Source organism: Apostichopus japonicus, chromosome 3 (assembly GCF_037975245.1).
Source record: "Apostichopus japonicus isolate 1M-3 chromosome 3, ASM3797524v1, whole genome shotgun sequence".
NCBI lineage: Eukaryota > Metazoa > Echinodermata > Holothuroidea > Aspidochirotida > Stichopodidae > Apostichopus > Apostichopus japonicus.
Genome location: NC_092563.1, coordinates 17,802,795 through 17,827,992, shown reverse-complemented (window position 1 = coordinate 17,827,992; position 25,198 = coordinate 17,802,795). Strand labels below are relative to the sequence as shown.

The window sequence follows — 25,198 nt, the reverse complement described above, 5'->3', positions numbered from 1 at the left end:
GGGGGGGGGTGGTCATGCATCATCATCAATTTTTAAAGCTGCCTTTTGGATTACATTTGCCACATTCTGCCATCTTCGACTCAGCAAAGAATAGCAAAAAACATTTGTTAAAGCAGCATTTTGCGTTGATTCTCGAGATTTTCCAATACTATATACTATATCCGATACTATACCAATGACGTAAACTAAGCTAACTGTAAAGTTTCAACTCAAACTATTCCCGAAAAGTGCAAAAATATGACATTTTCTGGTTTTCGTATTTTGAATCTTTGACTTCGATAGACTCCTCCCACATAAAGGAACCTTGTGAATATGTATAACGGAAAAGGTAGGCCTACTTTGAATAGCAAGGTAAACAGTAAACAAAAATCAGCTGAGGAGATGTACGTATTGCGCGAAGGGACACTTACGGCATATCTCATTGCATACGATGCCCTAAAAACCCAAGAAAATTCGTCTCTCCGCGAAAATAAAACCAGCTTTGTAGCAAGGATACATAAGAGAGAAAGTCATTGAACCAGCAAGAACTCGATCGGTACGTAACATTCTCTAGAACGATATTGTATCACTCTACTCGGTGTTACATAGGCTAGTTACTGTAGTACAATCAGATCTATTAGTGTGTGACTTACACTGGTTAGGCCTGAATAACGTTATGTACACGCTGTGAATTTTGCACTTAAAGCAATGTAGCTACGAGTGTATCGCAATGGGGGCCTTTTTTCCGGATCTCTTGAAAAACGTTAGCTTCTTCCTCTTACAACATGGGAGAAAATAACGTTTTCAGGAGATGAAAGTAACGTTTCTCATAAGGGAATGCAATAAGGCATACTGGCTAGGCCATGTGGAGATTGAAGTAGTGCATTGTAGCAAGTGCTTTGCAAAACTGTAGTAATTGCAATTGATGATTTAGGCGATTTTTATGATTATGTGTGAGTGTAGTAAGTAACCTTTTTTTTAAGTTTCATTCAACAAGCATATTAGTTTCCTAACCTGAATGCGATACTTTATTACCTTGATGTAGGGGAGGAAAGTAACGTATTTAGTAGAGGAAACTAAAATTTTCAGGGGAGGAACTAACGGGTCGGGAAACTGAAACCTAGGGCAACATGCAATGTCTGCTGTTCTATAAATCTTATAGTAAAGTGTACAACCATTCCATGAAAGTGATAAATAGCATCTAGTCATATGTCACCAGTAAATGAGAGCAATACATTTTAGCAGCGGATCCAAAGACATGTTTATAATTTGAAACCTTTTGCTACCTTCTTAGCAACCATCTGGTGATGAAACACCAAGGAGGGCTGGCAGAAGTAGAGGACGGAGAGGTTAGCTCCTGGGTAACACCAGACAACGGGACAACCCGGGTAACAGCAGCTGCAGCTAGGAGGCAGGTAGAAGAACGCCAACAGGAGTGAATGGGAAATATAAGGGTACGTTTCAATATGCAAAATTGTGGGATCTGCAAAGTAACAGCTGGTAATAACAGAATGGCTTGCTCAATTAAAGAATACTAGCAACATAAGTAGCTGGCTAGATTGTCATACTGAAAATAGTTATTTTTAAGTGACATCAATTATCAAAGGGTTATATTTGCTAATCCTTTTTGGAAGCAAAATACTGTTTGTCTGAAAGCAAGTTTTGAAAAACAGAGCACTTCGTAGTACTTGGTGTAGTGTTCAAACAATATATTTTATGTCTATCTTCTTATATCACATGTATATTAAACACCCAAAGCAACACAATCAATAAGTGCTGTCTATCATCAAAAGCAATGATATTATTACTTAAGCAAAATAAATGATACTCTTTTTTCTTCACTTTTCTTCTTAGGCAATGGTTGGTAATGTAGATGTTCAACAGCCTCGACAACTGGTAATGCAACTGCTTGAAACCCATCCGGCACTCTTTTTGGATATATGTACACACAACATCTCAAGAAATAAAAGTTGCTTGAATTCAAACTTGGTATATAGGTAGTCTTTGAAAAGTAGATGATTCTTATTGTTTTGCATCAAGTTTAAAGGTCATTCGAGGTCAACATTTGAAATCTGTGTAAAAACAGTATCTCAAGAAGTGCTAGTTGGTTTGATATCCAACTTGCTATGTAGATAGCACTTGGTAAGTAGATGAACCCTATTATTTTTCATGGAGGTTAAAGGTCATTTTAGGTCAAGAGATGTTCAACTCTTGAAAACTTATAAACAATATCAAGAAGTGAAAGTTGTTTGAACTTCAAACTTGCTATATAGGTGGCCCTTGGTGAGAAGGTAAAACATTTTGTTAACCATGAAGGTCATTTTGAGGACAATAGTTCATATCCCAAGAAGTGAAAGTTGGTTTCATGGCAAATGTTGATAACACTCGGCGGGTAGATAATCCCATTGTTATGCTTATGGCCATTAGTGCTAATGCCATATCTCAAGAAGAGAAGTTGGTTAACTGTTACATATGTAGCCCCTGGAGAGTAATTGATTGCTATTGTTTTCCATAGGTCAAAGTGATCTTGGGTCAAAGATATTCTCTATTTCCTTGACTTAATCATTCACTTGTATTCAGTTCTTTATTTCTTGATCAGTTGTATTCCTTGCCAAATATAGACTTGTTTTCACTATCATCTAAGATTATAGACATGTTATTAGTATTACATTTTCTTTTCGTGAAAGACGTGATCATGGTTTTCTCTATTTTTCTGTGTTCCTTAACTTTACCATTCAGGGCTTTGAATAAACACACAGTTTCTTTCACTGCTGTTCTTACTTCAATCTGAAAAATCTTCCAATTTAATGTGCTAATTTATTCTGAAACATGGACATTAATAAGCTTCAATACACATAACAAGTTCAATTAAGTGTTCGTTTTTTATTGATGAATGTGCTTAGAATAAGTCTGCTGATCTTTACAACAACAAAAATTGAAAAAAAGGAATAGTTCTTCGCGTCCAAACCTGATTCCAAACTAGTACATGCATTATGTTTTAGATCAATTGGCATGACTGATGACTGTGAGAAAAGAAGCCCCCCACCCTACCACTTTTTAAATTACTGCAAAGTTGTAGGAGACATGCAGGTTGCAATCACTCCAACCTCCCCCCACCCCCAAATAATATTACTTGCTGAAGCGAGGAAGATTAATAGATTTGACTTATTACAAAGTAGAACTAGGCCCCATGCTGCTCTGATGGCTTGCAACAAGCTGTGCAACAACTCCATCCCACCCCCCCCCACCCAAAAAAAAAAATTATATCACTTTCTGATGCAAGGAAGACTTATAGATTTGACTCATTACAACAGTAGAACTTGGTCCCATCCTGCTATGATGGCTTGCAAGAAGCTGTAAAACTGATGGAGGTTGGCTCGGGCGAATTGTACCAGAGATGTGCCTTGGGTCATCCTCAGCAAGAACAACACGACAACACGTCCTACTTGAGAATTGTCATCATCAAGCCTCCGTCTAAATATGTCCTTCATCAGTTGCGGAATGTACTTGTAACTATTCTTTTCCATAACAGGAACACAGGTCCATCTGCCTGCAGACTTTGAGAAATTCCTTGTAAACCTGAAAGTAGAATCACAAAAATAAACTATCACTCAGGGAGGAAAGTACTGTTTCTCAGGGGAGGAATTCAAGCAAGAAGACATTTGGCTAGGCTACGTAGAAAGAGTTAGGTACTGAAGTAACTGTAATTTTTTAATTAGGAGAGAAAATAATGATTTCAATCAAAGAAACATTTTTCAAGGGAGGCAAATTGGCTAGGCTATATGGGAAGAGATATTTGTAGAAAAGGTAGAAATGAAAAGAAATTCCTACAGTTATTCCACTTAGGCCCTAGGCCTACTAAATTTATTCTTTCCACATTTCCTAGCCAATATGCTTTCATCAGCTTCCTCCCTGGAAAAACAATAATTTCCTCCCCATGATTGAGGAGGTACAGAGGTAAGAAACGTTTTTAGGGGAGGAAACAAACATTATTTAGGGCATGAAACTAACGGGAACCGCCAGAACGTAGGCCTCGTGATTTCGGCTACTGCATATGCAATCACTGCCATCATAGCCCATGCTTTGTAAAGTCTAGTGTAAAGTATCTATGCGTCGGCGTGAACGTTAGTTAGCACTGTATCAAGAACAAAAACTTGTTGCAATTTGATATGACTGTGAAGAAAGAGTAAGAGCGTTTAGCCTAACTGGCCTTGGTTGTGCTAGTAAATAATAGGCTAGAAGTACACTATACTACTAGCCTAGTACTAGTAGTACTATAGACTTAGTATAGGCCCCTATACTGTCCTAGCCTAGGCTAAACTAGATACTGTAGTAATAATAGTGGAGGCAGAGGTTCGGTCTCAGTTTCTCTCACCGATAATGAGAAGTAACGTTAAATCATGTAAACAAAAATTGTAACGAAGAATTCTATCCTTTGCTTACCTGTCGAGTAGAAGTCGAGTGACTTCTGAATCACTCTTCAGATGTAAATTCCTCTTCACTTCGCTCCATCTTTCCCATTGATTCCCGAAAGGGACACGGTGTCGTGACACTTTTTCTTCTGGGCTTTCCGTCATTTTCTCTTTTCAGTTGAAGTTAGGTTCTTCAAAAATTTATATTTCCCATTTGAGCTCTTCTCCATTGTTTTATTCTTTTGTCACTTCGTCACCAGGTTATAGTATTGTGTGCATGTAGCAATAATACGACACTAAATACTTTGCTAAGTACTACGTACAGTAGGCTTACGTGCGTGTACACTTTACTCACGGTAAAGACGCTGAGGGATTACCATGCCAATGACTGAGTCTATTTTAAGCTCCAGGTCATACATAACCATCTCTTCACTGATTGGTTGAATTTGAATAGGCGGTTTGTAGAGCTGCATGTGATAAATACTAATGTCGATTGTGTCTGGGAGACACAATTCTCAGAATCATATAATATCCTTAATTACTTGCTAATTAACGTTCGATGTGGGGAAAAAAGTATGAGAAAGTCTTAGTTTGGTCATTTGTGATCGTATTATGATAAAAACTCGATAGACACGGAAAAATTCTGGACAAACGCAAAATGCTGCTTTAACATGTGTTACAAAATTAGATACTAACTTCAAGTGATTGCAAATTTTTGGGGAAAAAGAAAAGGAATACATTTTTGTGAGTCACAAAATTTTCTGGATTTGACTGAATAGGGTAACTGTCCCTTTTTCTTAGTATGATTGACAGGAATCCAGTGACGACAACATGGCTTGGCCAGAGTGACCTACAGTTACAACCACACCTGTAGTGCTTGAGTTTGTACTAATACTTAAGTCTTTACTCGAGTTAATCTATCCATACTCCGACTAGGGACTTTCACTCATACTTGGAGAAAGCAAATTTCATGTAATTATGATGAATAATGATGATGATGATGATGCTGATGCTGATGCTGATGCTGATGATGATGATGATGATGATGATGATGCTGATGCTGATGATGATGATGATGATGATGATGATGATGATGATGATGATGATGATGATGATGATGATGATGATGATGATGATGATGATGATGATGATGATGATGATGATGATGATGATGATGATGATGATGATGATGATTTATACTTGTATTCTACTTGAGGCTTTCTTACTCCTACTCTGGGCTTTCTACTTGTATTCTGTTTTGTAATCACACTACAAGTCTGTTAACAACCAAATGGTAAATACTGTTTTAACTAATACAACTATAGGCAATTGCTAACCGTTAGAAGGCCCTCAAAAAGAAGGAATGTTGCAAATTCAGTTACAATTTTCCTCCAGTTTCAAGGTATAATGAGCTCAGCCTTTAAAATCTGTTTGTTTATGACATAGATTTAGAGCAGGCTATATAAGGGGGAGAATAAACTGTCAAATATACAAGAGTTGTGGAAGAGGAAGCACTGATAGTGCCAATATAAACAGATACAAAACTACTGTGCCCTTTCTGGCCTCTCAGTTTATATTCTTAAACTGAATTTAGGTGAACAATACAGAAAAATGATGTGCCCCAAGAATCGAAAACATTGTTTCATTGTTTCATTTACACACAGTTTCCTTTCATTAAACTACTTTCAACGTTTCCGCTGAATTTTTAATGTACCGCAGATTACACTTTCAGGTTCCAGCTATTTCCTTCAGATATTGAGTCCTCACATACACACACACAGAACATACAACTTACACTCCTATCGTAGTTTCATGCATATTTATCGTCTCATTCTAGGATTATTCTGGTGGCATAAAAAATTGCACACATTTGATGTAGCTTTACTCCTCAGGTTTCCTTCAGTGGTTTGCTTGATCCCAAATGTTTTCAGCTTGTAATTTGCATTCACAAGTAGGTCAGCAAATCCCTCCAGAAATCCTCATGGCATCACCCCTCCCCAGAGGATGGTAGCGACTACTATGAGGTAAGTTATTTATATACCGTAGTACTTACTCTGTTCTGCATCTTCCTGTTTCACTGCTTTCACAAACAATGTGGCGTTAGTCTCCACATACTCCACAAACACTATAAGGAGCTTCAAGGCAGATTTCACAACCAACCGATACTGAAGAGGAACCAAAAATAATAATATATATCATGACCATTGTTTTCTCAAAATCAAACAAAAATGCAGAATTGAAAGGTAATGCCAATAAAGGTAGGAAACTGCAAAAGGCAAGACGATTTCTCTTCGTAGAAATGAGTAACTCGATCGGTTGTTTCCAATTTTCTATTGCTACATGTATGTAACGTCAGCTTAATGGGAAATTATACGGCAATAATATTGACCATTGAGTAATGTCTTAATTTACGCCCACGGAGGCTGACGTTTGAGCTGTACGGGGGGTTATCAGTGGTGGAATTTTTCACAAATTTTAACACATACTTTTATTAACTGAGAATGAAACATAATTTAATTAAATTTACACACAGGTTGACACGAACCTCAGACTACTTTCCAGAGAGGGAACACTTTACATAAGAGACCTGTATATATTAAAGCAGTACATAACCCTTAGGTAATTTTTCATAATTAAAACAGACACATGTCCTATACGACTGTATATGTGGTATTCGACACCTGAGGAGAGCTTAAATTCTGCTCACGAAGATCATGCCGTACCTTTTAGGAAGGCTTTTCTCAGGACATTGGCCAAATTTTCACCTTTGGACTGCATACAAAAGAATAATTTTTGTGGTATTTGTGGGTGCTGTAAAACAAAATTCGGTAGGGGGAGGGAGGGGGGGTCTAAAAATTGTAGTATTCAATGAAGGTTTCTTCTAATTACTCTTATGTCCAGTTGAGTTCATGTCACAGGGAGATGTTCAGTCTGAGATGTAGTCACAACATTGATTAATGTTGCTATATCCCATAATGAACATGGAAGCTGCAGAGTTGCATGCTGACCTGTGCAAAGTTAGTTGCTACTAAGCACTGCATTGACAGTGCATGCTGTGTTTGACAAAGTGTCTGCCAAATCGACGAGTGATTTAAATCTTGCTATTTAAGCTCGTCTTCATAGTCTGACATGAAAAAGAATCTGACAATTCGAACGTTAAACCATCCTATATTGATTGCATGCTGTGGGGATTACCTTTCAATTTTACCTGTCTCATACATAGTTTAAATACTAACATTTATGTACTAACACCTCTTAGCCAAAATGTGCCACTCCTTTCACAGCAAATATATCAAGTACTGTTCCAATACAAATAGCTTTTCATTAATTTTGTGTAAATGGGAATCCGTTATCAGAGATGGTTTTCAAAAGGAGATCTGCCAGGATGCAAACATTTTACTGGTTATTTCAGACAGACAGGTATGGCCTAGGAGAGAAAGCAAAGAGGCAGTAAGGTGAAGGGAGGGGGGTCGGAGGAGGGGGTGGCAGGCTTGAGTAAGGACGAACTGTGGTGATCAATTACCCATTACCAAATCGAACCCCACCATTAGTTACACTACCAGGAAATTGGATGCTGCGGGAGTTAGTTTTTTTTTTCTTTCTAAAAAGTAGGTAACTGTCCTAGGTAATTATTGTAGGTACAAACAAATGCCATCCCTTACCTCTCCCCTCTCTGCCTAAAATGCATGAGAAATGTATACAAAGTGATAGTGGGTTTTGAAGTAGGAGAAACAGTTGAATTCATTCAAATATGATGTAATGATGTAAAAATGACTGTGAATATTTATTTCAAAAGCTGTGAGTTAATTATTTCCTTAATCTCTGCACAATGTGAAGAATTTCGTTTTTTGTTTGCCTTTTTGATCCTAAATTCCTTTCCTGACTTTCGAAACAACTCACTGACATTCAAACAAAAACGAAAGTGAAGAAGTAACATTTGATAAATTCCTGCCATTACAGAAGTGTAAGCAACATGGGGGGGGGGGGACAGGGGGAACAGGATAAAATCAGACAGCAATTGTGTTATGATGAAATATAACTGTTGATAATTTTAAACCCCCAGGATAACCCCCCTATTTCCCCTAATTTACCCCTCCCTCCCTCTATCCTTCCCTATACTCTTTACATCACTGGCTCCTTATAAGTAAGAAAATATCTCAACTGATGAAAGGAAATTTCTGAAGGGCTAAAATCAAATGAAATTAAAATTGCTTTATTGTTTGTTTGTGTCTACCCCACTTGTTGGTCCAACCTTCTGCTTCCTTGTACTGTAGTCTTTTTAGAAAAAAAAAGACAAAAGTTCTTTTAAATTTTCATGAAAAAAGGTAAATAATGTTAAATTGTGAAACAGCCTCATGTCACAATTATATTTTTTTGTCCTTTTTTAATCACTTTTTATAATTCAACTTGCATGATGACACTAGCAAATGACAATTTTTTTTTGATAATGGATCGGATTTCAAAGTTTGATATTTTTATCGGAAATAATTGTCCATATCTTGGAAGTCAACAACTTCCTGAACAAGGATCGTTTCTTACTGACGGTATGAAATGATAACGAGGTCAATGTCTGTTTATCAATCCAGTTTACTGATGGATGGAATGTTATTGAAGGACTAATATCATAAAAATTCATTTTCTAAAGTTGGAATTTTCTTGCTTCTTGCAATCATTTTCAGACGGGAAGAAATTCTTACAAATGAGGTTTTGCTGCCACAAAGATTTATGTTACATTTCTTGACAAATAATTCAGACTATTTTTTTAGCCAAAAGCAAATTTACCGAATGAGCATTATTATAGCAGACTGTATTTGTGGAAAAAAAAAGTATGTAAGCCATATTTTGCCATATCCTTTTTATTTGTGTTGGGTGGGGGGGGGGGGAGGGTAGGGGCATTGCAAATTTAGCAGAGAGTTTCCAAATTACATGCACACAAATATGATGAATGCTGCAACTTTCCTATTATTATTATATACTACATTTTTTTTCATAAAAAAAATAAATAAATAAATTTAAGCCTAACCAACTGGAGATAGTAAAGTTCACATACTGTACCAGTGAACTTTTAGCACACGATAAATTTTTCCTTTCCTTGTTAATTCATTATCAAACACACACCATTATTGCACAGCCAAGAGTATACATAATTATCAATGACGCAACCCCTCCTTACACTTACAGATAACACAGATATGGGACAATGTGTGGGGACAATACAAACAAGACCTCTCATTCACAGATATTTTGATTCCAATGTGGTTTCTATTGCTTTAGTTCACAAACAATTTTTTGGCATACCTCATAGTGATTATTCTGCTATGTAATCACACCCACATATGGTGCTTACAGTATAATATAAAAGTAGATCAGGAAGTGACACAGTGGGATTTTCAAATAGTGCAATTAACAAATTCAAAGCAAACCTGGTAACTACTACTGTACTTCAGATTATTAGACAGAATGTGGAGAAATATATTTAATAAAACTCTTGCAAGATGTCCCTCCCTCCTTAACCCACTCTGACCTCCCCCATCCCCCTTCCCCCCATATTGCCTCATCTCCTCCCATTTAATTGCATTTTCCATATTACTTATCAGGGATGTGCCCACACTGGGCGGCAGTGGGCGGCCCGCACAGCACTAAAATTTACCGCCCGGCACTGTCTTAAAAATTGTGAATCCCGCCCAGCACTATTTTCATCATTTTACCAATAATATAATTCACTAAAAAAGAAAAAAAAATGTAAATTGTTTGTATTTGTGTATGTGCTTATAAAGCTATGCAAGTGCCAGTATTTGGCATCAGAGCACCTTCAAAAATCAAAAAATTTCTCAAAGGGAGAGGGACACCCCCTCCCCTAAGACCCCTCCCCTGGGACGGCGATCAGTATACCCGGCACTCAGAAAATCCTGGGCACATCCCTGACTTATAATACAATTCAAAGCTGATGGTTGCAAGAACTTTACCCACCATACTCCCTCTTCTTCCCCAAACACCTCTGATTGTGGGGTAGGGTCACTGGATAGTTTTGCTTTTATATTAATGTATCTTTCAAAAATATCATTTTGAAATATTTGTAATCACTTTTTATTTCACAAAATGGACCATAAGATACATATATTCTTTCAAAAATATTTTCAGCACTATATAGACTATTGCTGATCCTTCCTCCCCCCCCCCACGCTCCACCCACCCTCATCACTCCTCCAAATCCTTAGTGTGGCCATAACATTGCCCATGGTTTGCTTTCACCAAGCTATACAGTACCACATATTCATGTTTTTTAATTTCTATACAACTATCAACCCTCTACATTTCTTTGGTAACGAATGACTGCATGTTTCCTGCCATCCAAAAAATGAAAGCACCCGATTGGAATCTGAAAGTAACTTCCACAAACCTGCATGGTTAAGAGTGAATACAACCACTGGATGGCCTGGTTGTGTTCTATAATGCCGTTCATGCCATCCATGAAGAGCATGATCTCACCCAGAGCTGCGGAAGATATGAAAACAAGAGGAAATGAACAGCTGGAACATGTGTTGCCATTCTCTGACACACTTTCCATGAGATAACCTTGGCAAAACAAAGCTGGTTTCATTTTGATAGAAACTAACAGAAAATCCACAAGCTTACCAACGGTGTTTGGATATATATTATTTACCAGTGACAAGCTCACCTTTCTCCTTGCAGATCTTATGTATACAGAATAAACAAACAAACAAACAAACAAATAAATAATAAATAATAATAAATAAAAAAATAGTACTTATATAGCTTGTTCATCAGCAACGTTGCTCGAAGCGCTTTACAGGATTTGAAACAATTAATACACAGGAAACATTTAAAATACAGGAAACAATCAACAGCAAATAGTAGAAAAATATCGCCTAAAAGGTATACACCATAAAACCTATAATAGGATAGAAAAATACATTAAAGCTACGGTATGGTGATACAAAAATAGTGTACAGAAGACGAATGTTTTGAAAACAATTTTAGATACTTTAGGAGGTAGAATGAGACAGAGGGTCATTGACCAAATGCCTAACTGTGGTTAAGTGTGTTTGTGTTCACTCTAGACACAGCATACAGTAGCAGTCCTAATGTTGTGAGGAGACAGATAGGCTAGGGAGTGAAGTCAATTATGCATACCACTTTGGGATAAGAGTAATTGGAAAAATCCATTCCATTGTTATTTCCATTTCTACCATCAATATTTCCTTGCCTCGTTCATTTTTATGTAAATTTTTTCGTGAGGAATTAAATTCACATTTCTCCTTTAATAATGCAGTGTTAACCACTAAATTCATATCTCACAAATATCTGACAGTGTTGAAAAATTTATTTTAATAGAGTATTATGTACAGTAAACCATAGTGCAACAGTTGTGCAGACACAGGGAAGTTTAGAGTGATACAAGTTATAAATACATATATATACTGAGATCATTACTATAGTCTTATCAGGGAGGAATAGCAGTTCCCTGGTCTTATTGAGTTATTCATTATACAGCTTTATGGATATTAAGGATGGGGGTCTTGTTTCACAAACACCTGAAAACACAAAATTACTTTTGCCAAAAAGAAAAAAAAGAAAAAAAATCAAACAATCTTTAGCTACAGTAACTTGTCCATTTAAATTCCCTTGGAACTGCAGTAATAAGTAAAATCCAAAAACAACACAACAACAGATCTTTAAAAATACACACACTGATTTATACCCTTGTCAGAAGTAGGAGACGAAATCAGTTTCTGCATTGGGAGGTAATTCTAAATTCCTTCATGAACTGGCAGACCTAGACCCTAAATAAAAAAGAAAGTGAAATCCATACCACTAGAAATGTTACAAAAACATCAGACATCCATTTGTTGATGAAGACAATCTGTCACAGCCTCTTTCCATGCTTCTTGAACTTGGTTATTTTTTTTAAAGTAGCTAGTGGGGCATGAATCTCTTTAATCTTTGTCAGCGCACTGTGGCTATATATATGCTACATTAAACATATCGCCAAGGGGTCAGACTAGGTGCTTCTGCCAACTGATGACAGGACCATAACTTGTTTTTAAATTATTTCTTCTAAGAATAGGGAATGTTGATGCCACTGGTAGAAGAAGCTGAAGAGTTATCACTTGGGACTCGGAATAGACAGGCAGATGTTTCATAATTCATTCTTCCATTACTTCTCTCTATCTCTATCTATCTCTCTCAACCAAGGACAATATCCTAGTGGAATGCATACTTGCCAAAACTGTCACTAAAATGAGGTTGCCTTCTGGCAAGTAGACTTTTCTGTTCTTGGTATTGACAAAGAAAGTTGACAAGAATTTTCATTTTTCAGGAAACCGATTACAGGAATCTCCTGCAATGCCAGCCCTATACCTACTGTAATACCACTGTACAACACACTTCCAATTAACTCTGTAACGCAAACCATTTATCTATTGGATCGTGGATGTATACGCTAAATTTATGGCAATGAGTGTGTGAAACTACTGTATGTGAACCTGAAGGGCATCAATGATATAAATTAGCAACATGGACTACCTTACCAATGTTTATCAGGTTTGTGACCATCTGAAACCTAGTTGAGTGATTAGCAACATAGATTTAATGTGGTAACAACACCAAGCCTCAGTAGAAACATAATGCCAAACTAGACTATAGTAGCAACAACATAAACCCCTAGTAAAAGCAACATACCTCAAATAGCAGCATAGACCCCAAATAATAGCATCATACACCCCAAGTAATAGCATCATACATCCCAAATAATAGCAACATAGGCCACAAGTGCTCAACATAGACCCCAAATAACAGCATCATAGACACAAAGTACTAGCAACATCCCAGTAATATCATCATAGGCCACCAGTAATAGCAATGTAGACCACAAGTAATAGCATCATAGACCCCATGTAATAGCATCATAGACCCCATGTAATAGCATCATAGACCCTGTGTAACATACTACATAGTAACAACATAAACAGCAGTGACCTACTGTACACTTCATGATGAAGTAATCTAAACATTCATGTTTGAAATATCTGTTAGGTATATATATGTATACATACATGTTGGTAAAGCACAAACAGTATTGTACAATTTATCCCATACATAAAGCACAAACAGTTATTATACAATATTTCCCACGGTACATAAAGCACGGTCTATGAACTTGAGGAAGCCAACATACATTTTGGAGTGTTGGTCATACCCTTTGGAAAAATGCACCTGAAATAGTCATAAATGACTTTGGTATTTTTTCATTTTGATATATTTTAGTCATGGTTCTAAAATGAACCGTAGTCGTGACAAATGATTTGTTTTGAAATTACCTTTCCAAAGTAGCCTACATACTAAAAGGTTACATGTACTTTGGCTGGGTGTTCCTCGTAAAGTTCATCTATTGAATAACTGAAAATGAATTGTTCGGACTAATAAATTCAAGTGAGACACTAAAAACGTGCAGTATAAAACTTCCACTGAGAATCCACCAGCAGATTTATAGTCAGTCTGTTTACAATTTACATTTTCAATGCTATATTCTACTCTCATAAATATCCTCTGCTACCAACTTTTTTTTATATCTTTTCAACAAAAAACTTATATTTTATTTATACATATTATTCTTTGTTAAATGGGTTTTTCATGTTTTCCATCCTGGTCTTTACTGGGTTCAATCTTAAAGCAGCTTTTTTGGTCTGCAATTTGATCAAACTCAGTTTTGTTATCATTCATTTGCATACTGAATGGTTCAATTTCAAAACAAACAGCTTTTTTAGCACATACACCACTTTTGGTATTAGCAAAACATTTTGTTAGGTAAGTCACAGTGTAAAGTACATCTGTGTGCATGACACTGTTAGCTCTAGAATGTTAAAAAAGGTGGGGCCAGTCAACATATTTCAATATTGTGATGTCGATAGTTAGATGTACATACATATGCCCATGCTGAGATTTAGCGCACATATAGTACATACCATGCAGTACACATGGTTGGCCAGTTGCGACCAATACACACTGTGTAGCGCCACACTAACAAAGCCAGCTCTTCTTTTTGGAAAGATTTGTCCAATCACATTTCTCCTTAAAAAAATCTTTATAATACCCGGCTTGTTATTGGCAAGTTTTGTAACTACAGCAATGATGCAAGTTGCGGGAAGTACCAGGAATTGTTGCGGAAATCCCCCCCCCCCCCCCAAGAGAAAATATTTTTCCGTGACCCTGTAGATAAATTGCGGGAATCCCTCAATCGCGGGTCCTTGATGCGAACACTGGTGCAGCATGATATTAGACACATTTATAATCATTGATAAACAAGAACTGCCTATCCTGAATGTTGGCACAGAGTCCCAACCTTGTCAGGGTCATGTTTTTGATACCAGGTTGAAAGATAGATCCCTAAATAAAAAATTTGTCTGGTCTGGCTATTTATGCCAGCAACTTATATACTTACCTGTACCAGTCTCCATAGCACCTTCCTATGTACCTACAGTAACCTACAGTATGCTATACCTAACAGGCTAACATTTTAGTACTCCACTTCCGGGATACCACCTACATTCTCCTACTGCGTCTAACATCCAAACGTAAGCATGCATTTCGTTTGCAGACTTTCACATCAAAGAATATCCAATCTTTTTTTTGGCATTTCATTTGGTGATTCTCCTCCTTTGGTCTGGCCTCTTCAGTCTCAGTCACTACATGTCTAACATGAAGTGCCTAAAAAAACAACTGTAACATTTTCCTTCGACTGTCAGGAAAATTACAGGTAATGACTCCACTTGACCATAAATTTATGTGCAACACGTGTGGTGAATGTAGCCTACGGCAATCTATTGACATACAGTACAGTATACAGGACTACAAGACTACTGCACAGCTTGTTTATTATACAAGATCGTTCTTGCAGAACCAATGATATTGATCTGTATAAGAATGGACTTAACAAGAAAAAAAGAAGGTACACAAGTAACCCCTATTCTCCCCTTCCCCCTCCCCCTTTCTCTCCACCAGAAATGCTCATGCCTTTTTTTTTATCCCAAGTCCCTTTTGAAGTAAAAATACCTCAATTAATACATAAGAATCTGTGACTTACTGTACCAAAGGATGTAGCAGGCAGATACATGGACAACTATATATTTACAAATCAGAAAGTATTGAACATTCTCTCATGATTATTGAGATGAACTCACCTCTTAGGATGTAGCTTCGATGATTTTGATCTGACCCCATCCCCAGCTGGATGAGACAATCCAGGCCACCAGCACTGATAAACTCATGGACGAGATCTTGATCATCCTAAATGTTAAGAAAGTACGAAAACATTCAATTATTGGTTTGTTTATATTTATTTATTTTTTGCTGGCAATGCCTCATTATTGCCTCCACATTTGCAGCATGTTAAAATCTTTTCAAAAACACTTTCCTGGAATATATGAGCAACCAAAGTATTCCCAGGCATTTTAACAGGTGTGTTTACTCAATGAATGGCACTGGGGGAGGAGGGGGGTGCTCTGAACCAAGTGACTGTAACATGATTGTTGAAACTTTAAACATGGGTCACCCCTTTTTCCTTAATTACAGTAGTTAGCATACATGGAGGCAATAATAATGACCTTAATCTCTACTAGCACAAGACATAAGAGACTTTTCGGGGAGAATCAATGTCAATAGCTATGATACTCAACAAGTCTGCCGTTACACACCAATACCCCCACTCTCCATTCCCCACCCTTACCTCACCCGACAAAAGTTGTAAAACGAACAATAACAATTTTCACTGACCTTTGATGCTGCTTATAATTATGAGACTTCGAACAGTGCGACGGCAGTATCATTTATACACTTCTGAATATTTTAGAACTGACAATGCTTAGAAAATTATTAGCAACAAGCTTACCTGTCTCCTCACACAAATAGAGTGAAATAACTTTGAAGAGAACTTTAGGTGACCTGGGTGAGATTGTTTATTTAAAGTGGTTTTTCACACAGCTGTTCAACTTTGTGCTGGTGCAAAGTAGTGGGAAGTTACTTTGCTCTATTCCAAGAACTTATCAGCATTCAGATGAAGAGATAAGATAAAATTCCACGGTTCTCCAACACATGTTATAAAGTTCAATGCAAACTAATTTATGCCGTACATCGCAAAACATACCCAAGTCTGCACTTGCAAGACAAATTGTGAAAAACGTTTGTTACTCAACCTTGCATTACATTCCATATATTTTGAGATATCTTAAGTCTTTCCACCTTGGATGGTAGAATTTAGAAGGGAGGGCATGGACCAGAGGGGCCGGTCACTGAGGGTGCATTGTGTTAAAAAGGTTACCACTTCATTCTAGGCACGGTAGAACGTGAGTGCTGTGGGAGACAGGTAAGTGAGGAGCGAAGTGAATATGCCTCGTTTAACAGATCGTTTCTGAGGTTGGTGTTTGTGTATATATATTGAGCGATCTTACACCGCAATTAATAATTAGTTCCTCGGTCTGTAGACATTTTCAAGAACACATGGAAACAATTAATCAGTCATACCTATGATCCACTTCATTAAGCTTATTGTCCTGGAGGAAGTTCAAAGTAAGGAAATTAAATTCTCGACCGGGTCACATGACCAGCAGGTGTTCCTGTTATCGTCCAGGGTTTGGTAAACAATACAGTACAAGGTCGACAAAGTAAAAATAGTAGATAGGAGACATGGTTATATACAGAACACACACATCATTGCTACAGTGTATAGATACTGTACTGTAACTCCCTGATGCCCTATCCATACAGTGGTGTATGCTACTCTGGGCAAATTTTTATCTATTTTTTCCAGGTCTTTCTTTTTTGTTGTCCAGCAAATTTGGTGGTCCGAAAAAATTTAGCAATATAGCAAAGAATTACCAATATGTACATGGTAGGATGGGCGTGTATAGTTTTGGTGGATAGAACACCAGGTGTTGGGCCAAAAAGGCACTTCTTCTGGTGGGATCATATCGGCTAACCACTATTTTGGTTTCCCTGCGGTACCACCAAAGTGATGGAGCTCCTGGATGGTGATAGCAATTTATAAATTTATCTTTTTGGTTGTATTTATTGAAATGTAATCTGAAATTGATGTAAACAACTATTCGTCCCCAGGACCACCACCAAAGCTGATTTTGGTTTGTCCGGAATAAAATGTGCTCGTCTTGGACAAAAGGACAACCATTAAAAATGTTCCTTGGGCTACAGATATGAATGAGTATTTCAATAAACTGAACATATTAGTTCTTTTTGCATCATGTCTGCCACAGTGTATACATAAGCTGCATTCATGTGAACGTTCAGTTTTTAATGAAAACTTCAATTCATCACCTCTTACTTACTACTAGATGCAGACTACAGAACTTCTACTTCAGTGAACAAACTGAATTATAGATCTGTGGGACATCCCCAGAGTATGAGTGTATTAACCTCAGAGACATGAAATGGCCTTTCCCTGACCTTTCAACTTTCAAAATTTTTGTTTCATTTACAAGGTACTGTAGTTGTAATCCATGTCACAAGCACTGCTAAGATGAAACTCTTGTAATGCAGGAATCCTGATGTATTTTTAAGTTGTTTTTCTTTGGGGGGGGGGGGGGAGAGCAAGGGTCAGACCAATCTTCAGTGGTGGTGGAAAAACAGCCTTTGCAACACCCCTTCCCTCCCCCTCTCCACTTGGTGTTAGGGAACAGTAAAAATCTGAAATCTAGAACTTCTTTTATCCAGATCTGGTCACAAATTTGCACATGCATCAAGCTGTACTTTTCCTACAACTGTAAAAAATAATTTTATTAGGTCCCACACTTCTCTCACATTTCAATGAGTTCTCTTTGGGTCTGTCTGTAACTCAGGACTACTCACATAAATTTATAACCCTGATGATTGCTGTTCATTTAATTTGGATCTCTGTTACATCAGTTGTGTGGCTTTATTCATCATACACCATGTTACGGTTTCTCTACCGAGGCAGCATACTGTAACACTGAAGCCAACATCTTTTCACATTGCTAAGTTACACATGTAGTAAAGTAAAAGTACATGTGTAATTAACACATGAATGTACATACAATTATGCGACATGTCATCATCAAGCCTTCCTGACCTTTGCCCTATGTATCAATGGCTATGAGTCATGCTTGACTATACACTATTAAAATCTTTAAAGGTTCCCCTGGAATGTCAAATGTAATTACTCAGTGATAATCTGTAATAGCACTTAGCTCACATTCTACAAATGACATCTGCTCAGCCTCAAAAAAGCTAGCTGACTTGCTCAAGGTATTAATTCATAGTCTGCACAATTTTCTGGCGTTTTGCAGCCGTTTGAGTTTTGATCAGCAAGTTTTCCCCAAATAACCTACCAAATTTACTCAAAATAAGATTGTAATTGATCACATTATAACATTCTCCTATTGTAGATTGTTTTGTTTTTTTGCCAAATAATAGTAAATGAGTGAGAAATTAGGCACTGTGTCAAAAGTCAGACACTGCGAGGGGCTGCAGCATCATGCAACCTATAATTTTGCTCTGTACTCTTTTTCACACAATAGGAACTGCTACAGTAGTCTGCTGAGATAACCACTGCCGAGATAATACTCTTTCATACTGATTCAGCCTCGCTGCAGCAACTTACAGCTACTGCAGCTTTTCATTTTGACACTGCTGCAACATCTTCATATTAGTACTAAACCATACTATATGTCAGCACAAATCTGGCAATCTTCAAGTTTTTTTAACATTTTTAAATTTTAAATAATTCACTATTGGAGTTAAAACTTGACTACTATACCAATGACCTTTAATCATCAGAATGTACAAACAAAGAAGCATGAAAAACATTAAACCAAATCAACTCAATATGCCACTTTGAGTACAGACTGTCCATTGAAAAGATTTTGAGGATTGTATATACGTTTATCACATATTACAAGTAACTGATGAGTACACAACTGAAAAAGTTACTTTAGTCATAGAGGGAGCACAATGTTAAAAGGTTACCAGTTCGGCACGGTTAGGCACGGTGGAACGAGGGTGCTAAAGTTGTGGGGGGAGAGGTAAGCGAGGAGCGAAGTAAATTACAAGTAACTGAACAGTACCCACCTGAAAAAGTTGCTTTAGTGAAAACAATGCCCGTCGTAAATCCCTGCCACTTGACGTTCTGAGTTTCTCTGGAAAAGAAAACATATCAACCAAATTTAAAAATACCATGAAAATAACAAAAATAAAAATGTTGTTGTTAGGTATTGCAAAGTACAGCACAATTACAGTACAACAATATCCCAATTGCACAAAATAGTAAAATTCATTCCATTATATCAAATAACCATTTGTAAAATTTACTTCAGGAAACAAGATATTTGTTTACCTGCAGCCTTGACTCACTTTGATGGCAACTTGTCTGTTAATTGAGAGGGTAGGAGATGCAATGAACAATAACAACACGACACAGTTCACAATGTCAACACAAAACCAGTCTATACACATGGGATTAATTAATTAATATTCCATTCATTGAAGGATGATCACAGCAATATGAAATTCATGATCCATCATGCCAAACTGTAGATCTCTTAATTAATTAACTTAAAATTGGTTAAGTCAATTTGCACTTGTTCATTCAAATTAAAAGGCACTGCCAGCATTGAAATCTAATGAAAACACCAGTCAGAGGACCCTGGATATTGCGGTAATTAGACTGGTGTCATCAGTGTCACATCTTACTGCGAATAGCCTGGTGACTTCAGTGAGACATGTTATTACAAACAGACTTGTGATTTCATTGAGATGCCATTATGTTTGTAACCTAAAGTAAACTTTCTAAAGCAGTCTATGGATACCAGAGCCTTGTTCTTTAACCAAGGGTCCTTCTGTATGCAATCAAAAAGACTACACAACAATTCTTCTTTGACATTGGAGGTCTTCCATTCCAATTACACTCCTTTTCCTACCCCAATCCTGATCCAACTTCCGCCCCTTCCCTTCAACCTTTAGTAGAACACTCTGATGACCTTGCTCTTGCACAATCTAACTTATGGTCAATCCTGAATGCATATTAAGGTTACAAACAGAAATAAATTTTACAGCTTGTAATTTGAGATGAGAAGGCTCACTTAATGTCATAAATTTATTTTGTCAACATGTTGTGCTCATTATTTATGTACAACTTCAGCATGCTCTTGCGCACGATAAGCTACAGTATGCTTACAACCAGACACTTACAGTAAATTAGACACAAAATTGGAAACAAATTTCCAGCCAAGTTTCATAAAGGGCAACTCAGCTGTAAAAAAGTCTAATAAGTAGACTCTCTGATCCTGTGGCTGAGTGGTCGGGCACAGTGCATGTGTTACCAAGCTAAATGGTTTGAATCTTATTCTACCCAATTATTTTCAACACTTCCTAGTTTCCACATCTTTCATCACAACGATACATCTTGTTTGAAATATTTGGAGAGAAACCTTTAAACCATTGGGATGCCACAAACATACTCCATTGCTACCAGTGCAGTGTAAATATTAAATCATGACACTTCTAGTCTTGTGCTCCTTTAAAATTATCACAGCTCTTTGCCCATCATCATTAAGGATCCTACAGGCTAGGATAATAACATCAGTTCATGTTAAAACAGATTTCATACAATTATTAACCATACTACATAGCAATGAAAGCTTTCATGTATCAGATGTAGGTAGGTGGTTTGTTACAGTATAAGTAATTTGTCAGCAAACAAGTAAATGAGTTTCTGTGATCTATAGAGAACCTGGCAATATAATCAATAGCCTGGGGACTACAGATCCATGTAGAATGCATGTAATAGACAGTACACTAATGAAAATGTCAATTGTGTGCTATACAAAAGTATCTACAATACACATCTACAAGAAACTAAACAAAGCCTTTTGTCCCCCGAGGTGTCCATAAATTTCATCAGCTGATACAGTAGATCATCAGTAATGGTCCCTCAACATGCTACAAAATCAAATATATGGTCACCCAAGATAAACTGTGATTAATACTAACGGTTGTATGAGACAATGCAATGAATGGTGAAACTACTGCCAAATGTTATTCCCAGCAATTAACCAAGGAGACACAGAAACTTCAAGTTTCATGAACAGTAAACCTGTCTAGTGTAAAAGGAATGACAAAATGAAGAGATCTATGCAGAGTGGCATGGGAGGGGAAGGAGGAGGGACTGGGTTACAAGGGGGTGGCTAGCCGTCCTCAAGATGGTAAAAGGCATATTTCAGACTGCAAGATACTGTACATATCTTGGACTATAAGGTTGGGATCTCGACAATAGGCTAGAAAGCACTGACAAGGACCTCTTATAACAATTGCAAGCGGATGATTGGGTTGTGTTTGCAGCTATTCTTTCAGAGAGAATAATTTCAGCTTTAGTTAGTTTCAAATTTTTGAAGTAGTTTTGCCGGCTCGAAAAGTTTGGGTGTTAGAAATACTTCACGACTGGTTCCATCCAGGAATTATTACTGAAATACTGCCATGCTCCCATGGACAGTACAGTGCAGTGTACATAAACTAGGGCCAAAGCCATTAATGGTCATCACTTTACCTGAAATTTGAACATTGCCACTTAGGCTCATTCCACCCATGGTTATGAGAACAACTAACCAAAGTTTTGTAATCATAAAAAAAAATTACGATAACTCGCAGAACAATGGAATGCGGTCATTCCAAAATGCAGGTAGCACACTCCTGATGTGGTGGGACGGAATTTCAGAAAAATGAGGTAATTACATATGGGAACAAAGTTGAACTTTTCTGTTTTTGACAGTATAAATGGCCTTTAATGAGGATACTTTATGCACTATAAAATGTATCAATAGTAGTTCCTGAATGAAGAAAAAAATAAAACGAAAGTGTTCAATTCCCTCCCACCACATTTTTGAACATATTTTTTTAATTTCCAAGGGGGAAAAAAATTATAATTTTTTTTAAACACTCCAAACTATCAACTATGTATGTAACTGACACCTCTGAGTGGAGAAAAAATAAATATTTTATTCTGGATAGACAGGGGGATAGTCCAACATTTTCGTGGTGGGACGGAAACAAGGTGTGGTGGGACGGAATTTTAAATGGAAGGCATCTTCAAACAGCATGTCTGGTCCAAAATTTACCTCTGTCACTTAAGATTACAAACTTATTCAGACTTCTTGAACACCCAACCTTATAACAATGTGATTCATTGATGATACTTCAAAATTTTATGTATCTGGATATTCCATACAGTACATACCGTACACATCACATCAGTTTTGAACCTCATGTGTCAAAACAACACATTTTTGGGTAAATTGAGAATGGGTTTTTTATTATGCATAAATAAATCCCATCACTATTGAAATAGTCCTGGTTGTTCACCCTAGGTTTCTTCTTGGCCCTTTTGGCTTTCCTAAACTATCCATTGTAGAACATGTGCTTTTGAATTGATATCATCTGCTGATGAACAATGATCCACGTGCACAAGAAATTGACTTTAAAGTCAAGTTGTTATGGTACTCACATACTGAAGCATACAAGAATGAAGATCTAGATTGCAAGAATTAAGGTAAGAATTCAGTCTGCTCCTCAATAGTAATATAATAATTTACCTCCAGTTCATGGTTATAGGCAATTCAGACAATTTGTTAGTGATAATTATGATTTAGCCTAAGCTGTTGCCTAACAGACTATGTTATATTGGAAAGGTTTAAAACAAAACTTATCATATAATTAGAGGTAGAAATGTGTAGCCTACAGTACTAATGCTAGGAAGCAAACCTGTTAGATGAAATATTACATATTTTGCTGGAGTTGTCTATAGCCTAGCAAATTAATGTTTTAGCCTAAGCAGTTGCCTAACAGGATATGGTATGCTGCCTAAGCTGTTGCTATCTACCATACTAAGTTGGATTTTGAAACTTGTAGCCTATGATGCAAAAAAAGTGAACCAAAACACCATGTAGGCTAGTTGAAATATATTGTGCAGGAAGTGTATACTGTCTATGGCTAGCAATTATTCAGCCTGTTCATAACTGCACATTATGAGGCCAACTCTCATGTCATATTGCATTTGTAATACACAATTCACAGGACAGTGAAGCCAACTTATTCTTTCTTTCTATTCACATGTTGGCATATAGGTGAAGACCACTATTGCTTCCTGGTCCCCCAACTTCTTAATAGTTAAGCCAGAAATGTGTGTGGCTATACTCCCCACCCCCAGTCCCCTTTTCATGCATCCCGCTGGTAAGAATGTCCTTTTATCTCTCTTTGCAAAGCAGATCAATATGGAAAATCCTGAGCCTCAAAATGTGTCTGCTAGCAGATACATACGTTATAGGAAGAAAAAGAAGGAGAGAATGGGGTGCTGACTGCTGAGGTATTTCGAGAATGGGAGTGGAGTAGGAAGAAAAGGCAAAGGGCCAACCAGAAAGCAAATAATCGAGCAGCGTACAAAGCATCCATTAAAAATGTTCGAAATAACTTTCCGACTGAATAAGTCCAAGATCTCATCGAGCATATTTAATATTTCACTCTGGACAGCATAAATTTCATCATTGCTTATGAACTTCTTGTGAGAGAAAACATAATTGTTTATTGTTTGCGTACCTAATCAACAGCCTTTACATTGGAAATAAAATTCCGTCCCACCACATTCCGTCCCACCACATTGAAACACTTTCGGTAAAATTAACACAATTCTTATGCGTGAAGTATAATTTCTGCCATTTTTTCCCTAATGGTAGAAGAATAGTTCACCTCCATTTCAGTGTTAATAATTACTATGATATTGTACTACTTTTGATAATAATTACATAAAGGTTACATGTACATGATTTCATGAGATTTATCATTCTGTCCCACCACGTCAATATATTTGTGTTACCATGGCAACATCTTCAAATTTGTGTCTGTTTTTTTTGTGTCTGGTTGCAGTCTGTGACTGACCTATTTGTGTGGATATCCTGATTCCTTCATATATGCTACATATAAAGTGGTATTATTCAAAAGGTCTATCAAATTCCGTCCCACCACAATTACGGTAATTTTGGCTTTGGCCCACTACATAGAGAGCATAGCAATGGTCCTTTGAGTTGATCCATACTTGGGAAGGGGATTATGTTATTATTAAGTGCTACCATCAGCTGTATGATGTTCACACAGATAAAACACTGTATATAATGAAGAAAAGGGGACTCTAGATTGGTTTTTCTTTCTCTTACAGAGCAGAACGATACCGAGGAACCAAAATGGAAGGTTGTTGATGAATCACAACTTAAATATAAATTCAGTTTAGTTCATTTCTGAGGGAACTGTGGTAAGCCTCTAGGGTAAGTGTAAACTTAAGGTGACTAAGGTACATTAATTAATAGAGAAGGTAATCCAACTTAAATTACATCAAAAAGATTAAACAAAGTCTGCTTATGTAACTCTCTAATTATAACTCTGTGAATGGTCTATACACAAGGTTAGCGTGTAACTGTGAAACTTGTGTCAACACCTTTAAGCTGATTATCCATGCATGTAGTGGATAATAGAGTCAGCTGTGAATGGGGCAACAGTGGGCACATCTGATGATTCATGTTCACAATATAAAGAGAAAATGACCTTCCTCTACCCTCAATTTAGATCTTACTAGACAGATACATGATGACATAATTCTCCTAAAATGGGAATAGCCTAGATGTATACTTTGCAAGTAATTTCAGCTCTACTGGGAAAAAACACTTCCTTTGTTTACAGTTCAAGCCAGTCAGTTTCGATATAATTTAGATTTTTTTTAA

General features: G+C 37.0%; 1 protein-coding gene and 1 long non-coding RNA gene across 17 annotated transcripts in view; one reads left to right on the top strand and one right to left on the bottom strand.

The window, feature by feature from the left end:
• The window catches only part of LOC139965277 (uncharacterized), a 112,348-nt gene that overhangs the window by 61,860 nt on the left and 25,290 nt on the right, over window positions 1-25,198 (bottom strand). For all 16 annotated transcript variants that reach the window (XM_071967473.1, XM_071967476.1, XM_071967465.1 and 13 more), the window contains exons 4-7: window positions 19,509-19,576; window positions 15,593-15,698; window positions 10,792-10,886; window positions 6,445-6,556 (exon numbers count right to left, since the gene is read on the bottom strand). In XM_071967473.1, coding sequence (XP_071823574.1) covers window positions 6,445-6,556; window positions 10,792-10,886; window positions 15,593-15,698; window positions 19,509-19,576 — 381 coding nt within the window. The remainder of the gene's footprint in view (window positions 1-6,444; window positions 6,557-10,791; window positions 10,887-15,592; window positions 15,699-19,508; window positions 19,577-25,198) is intronic.
• On the top strand, window positions 349-2,672 carry LOC139965287 (uncharacterized). The gene is made up of 3 exons (XR_011792211.1): window positions 349-535; window positions 1,274-1,433; window positions 1,834-2,672. It is a non-coding gene; the product is annotated as an uncharacterized lncRNA (long non-coding RNA).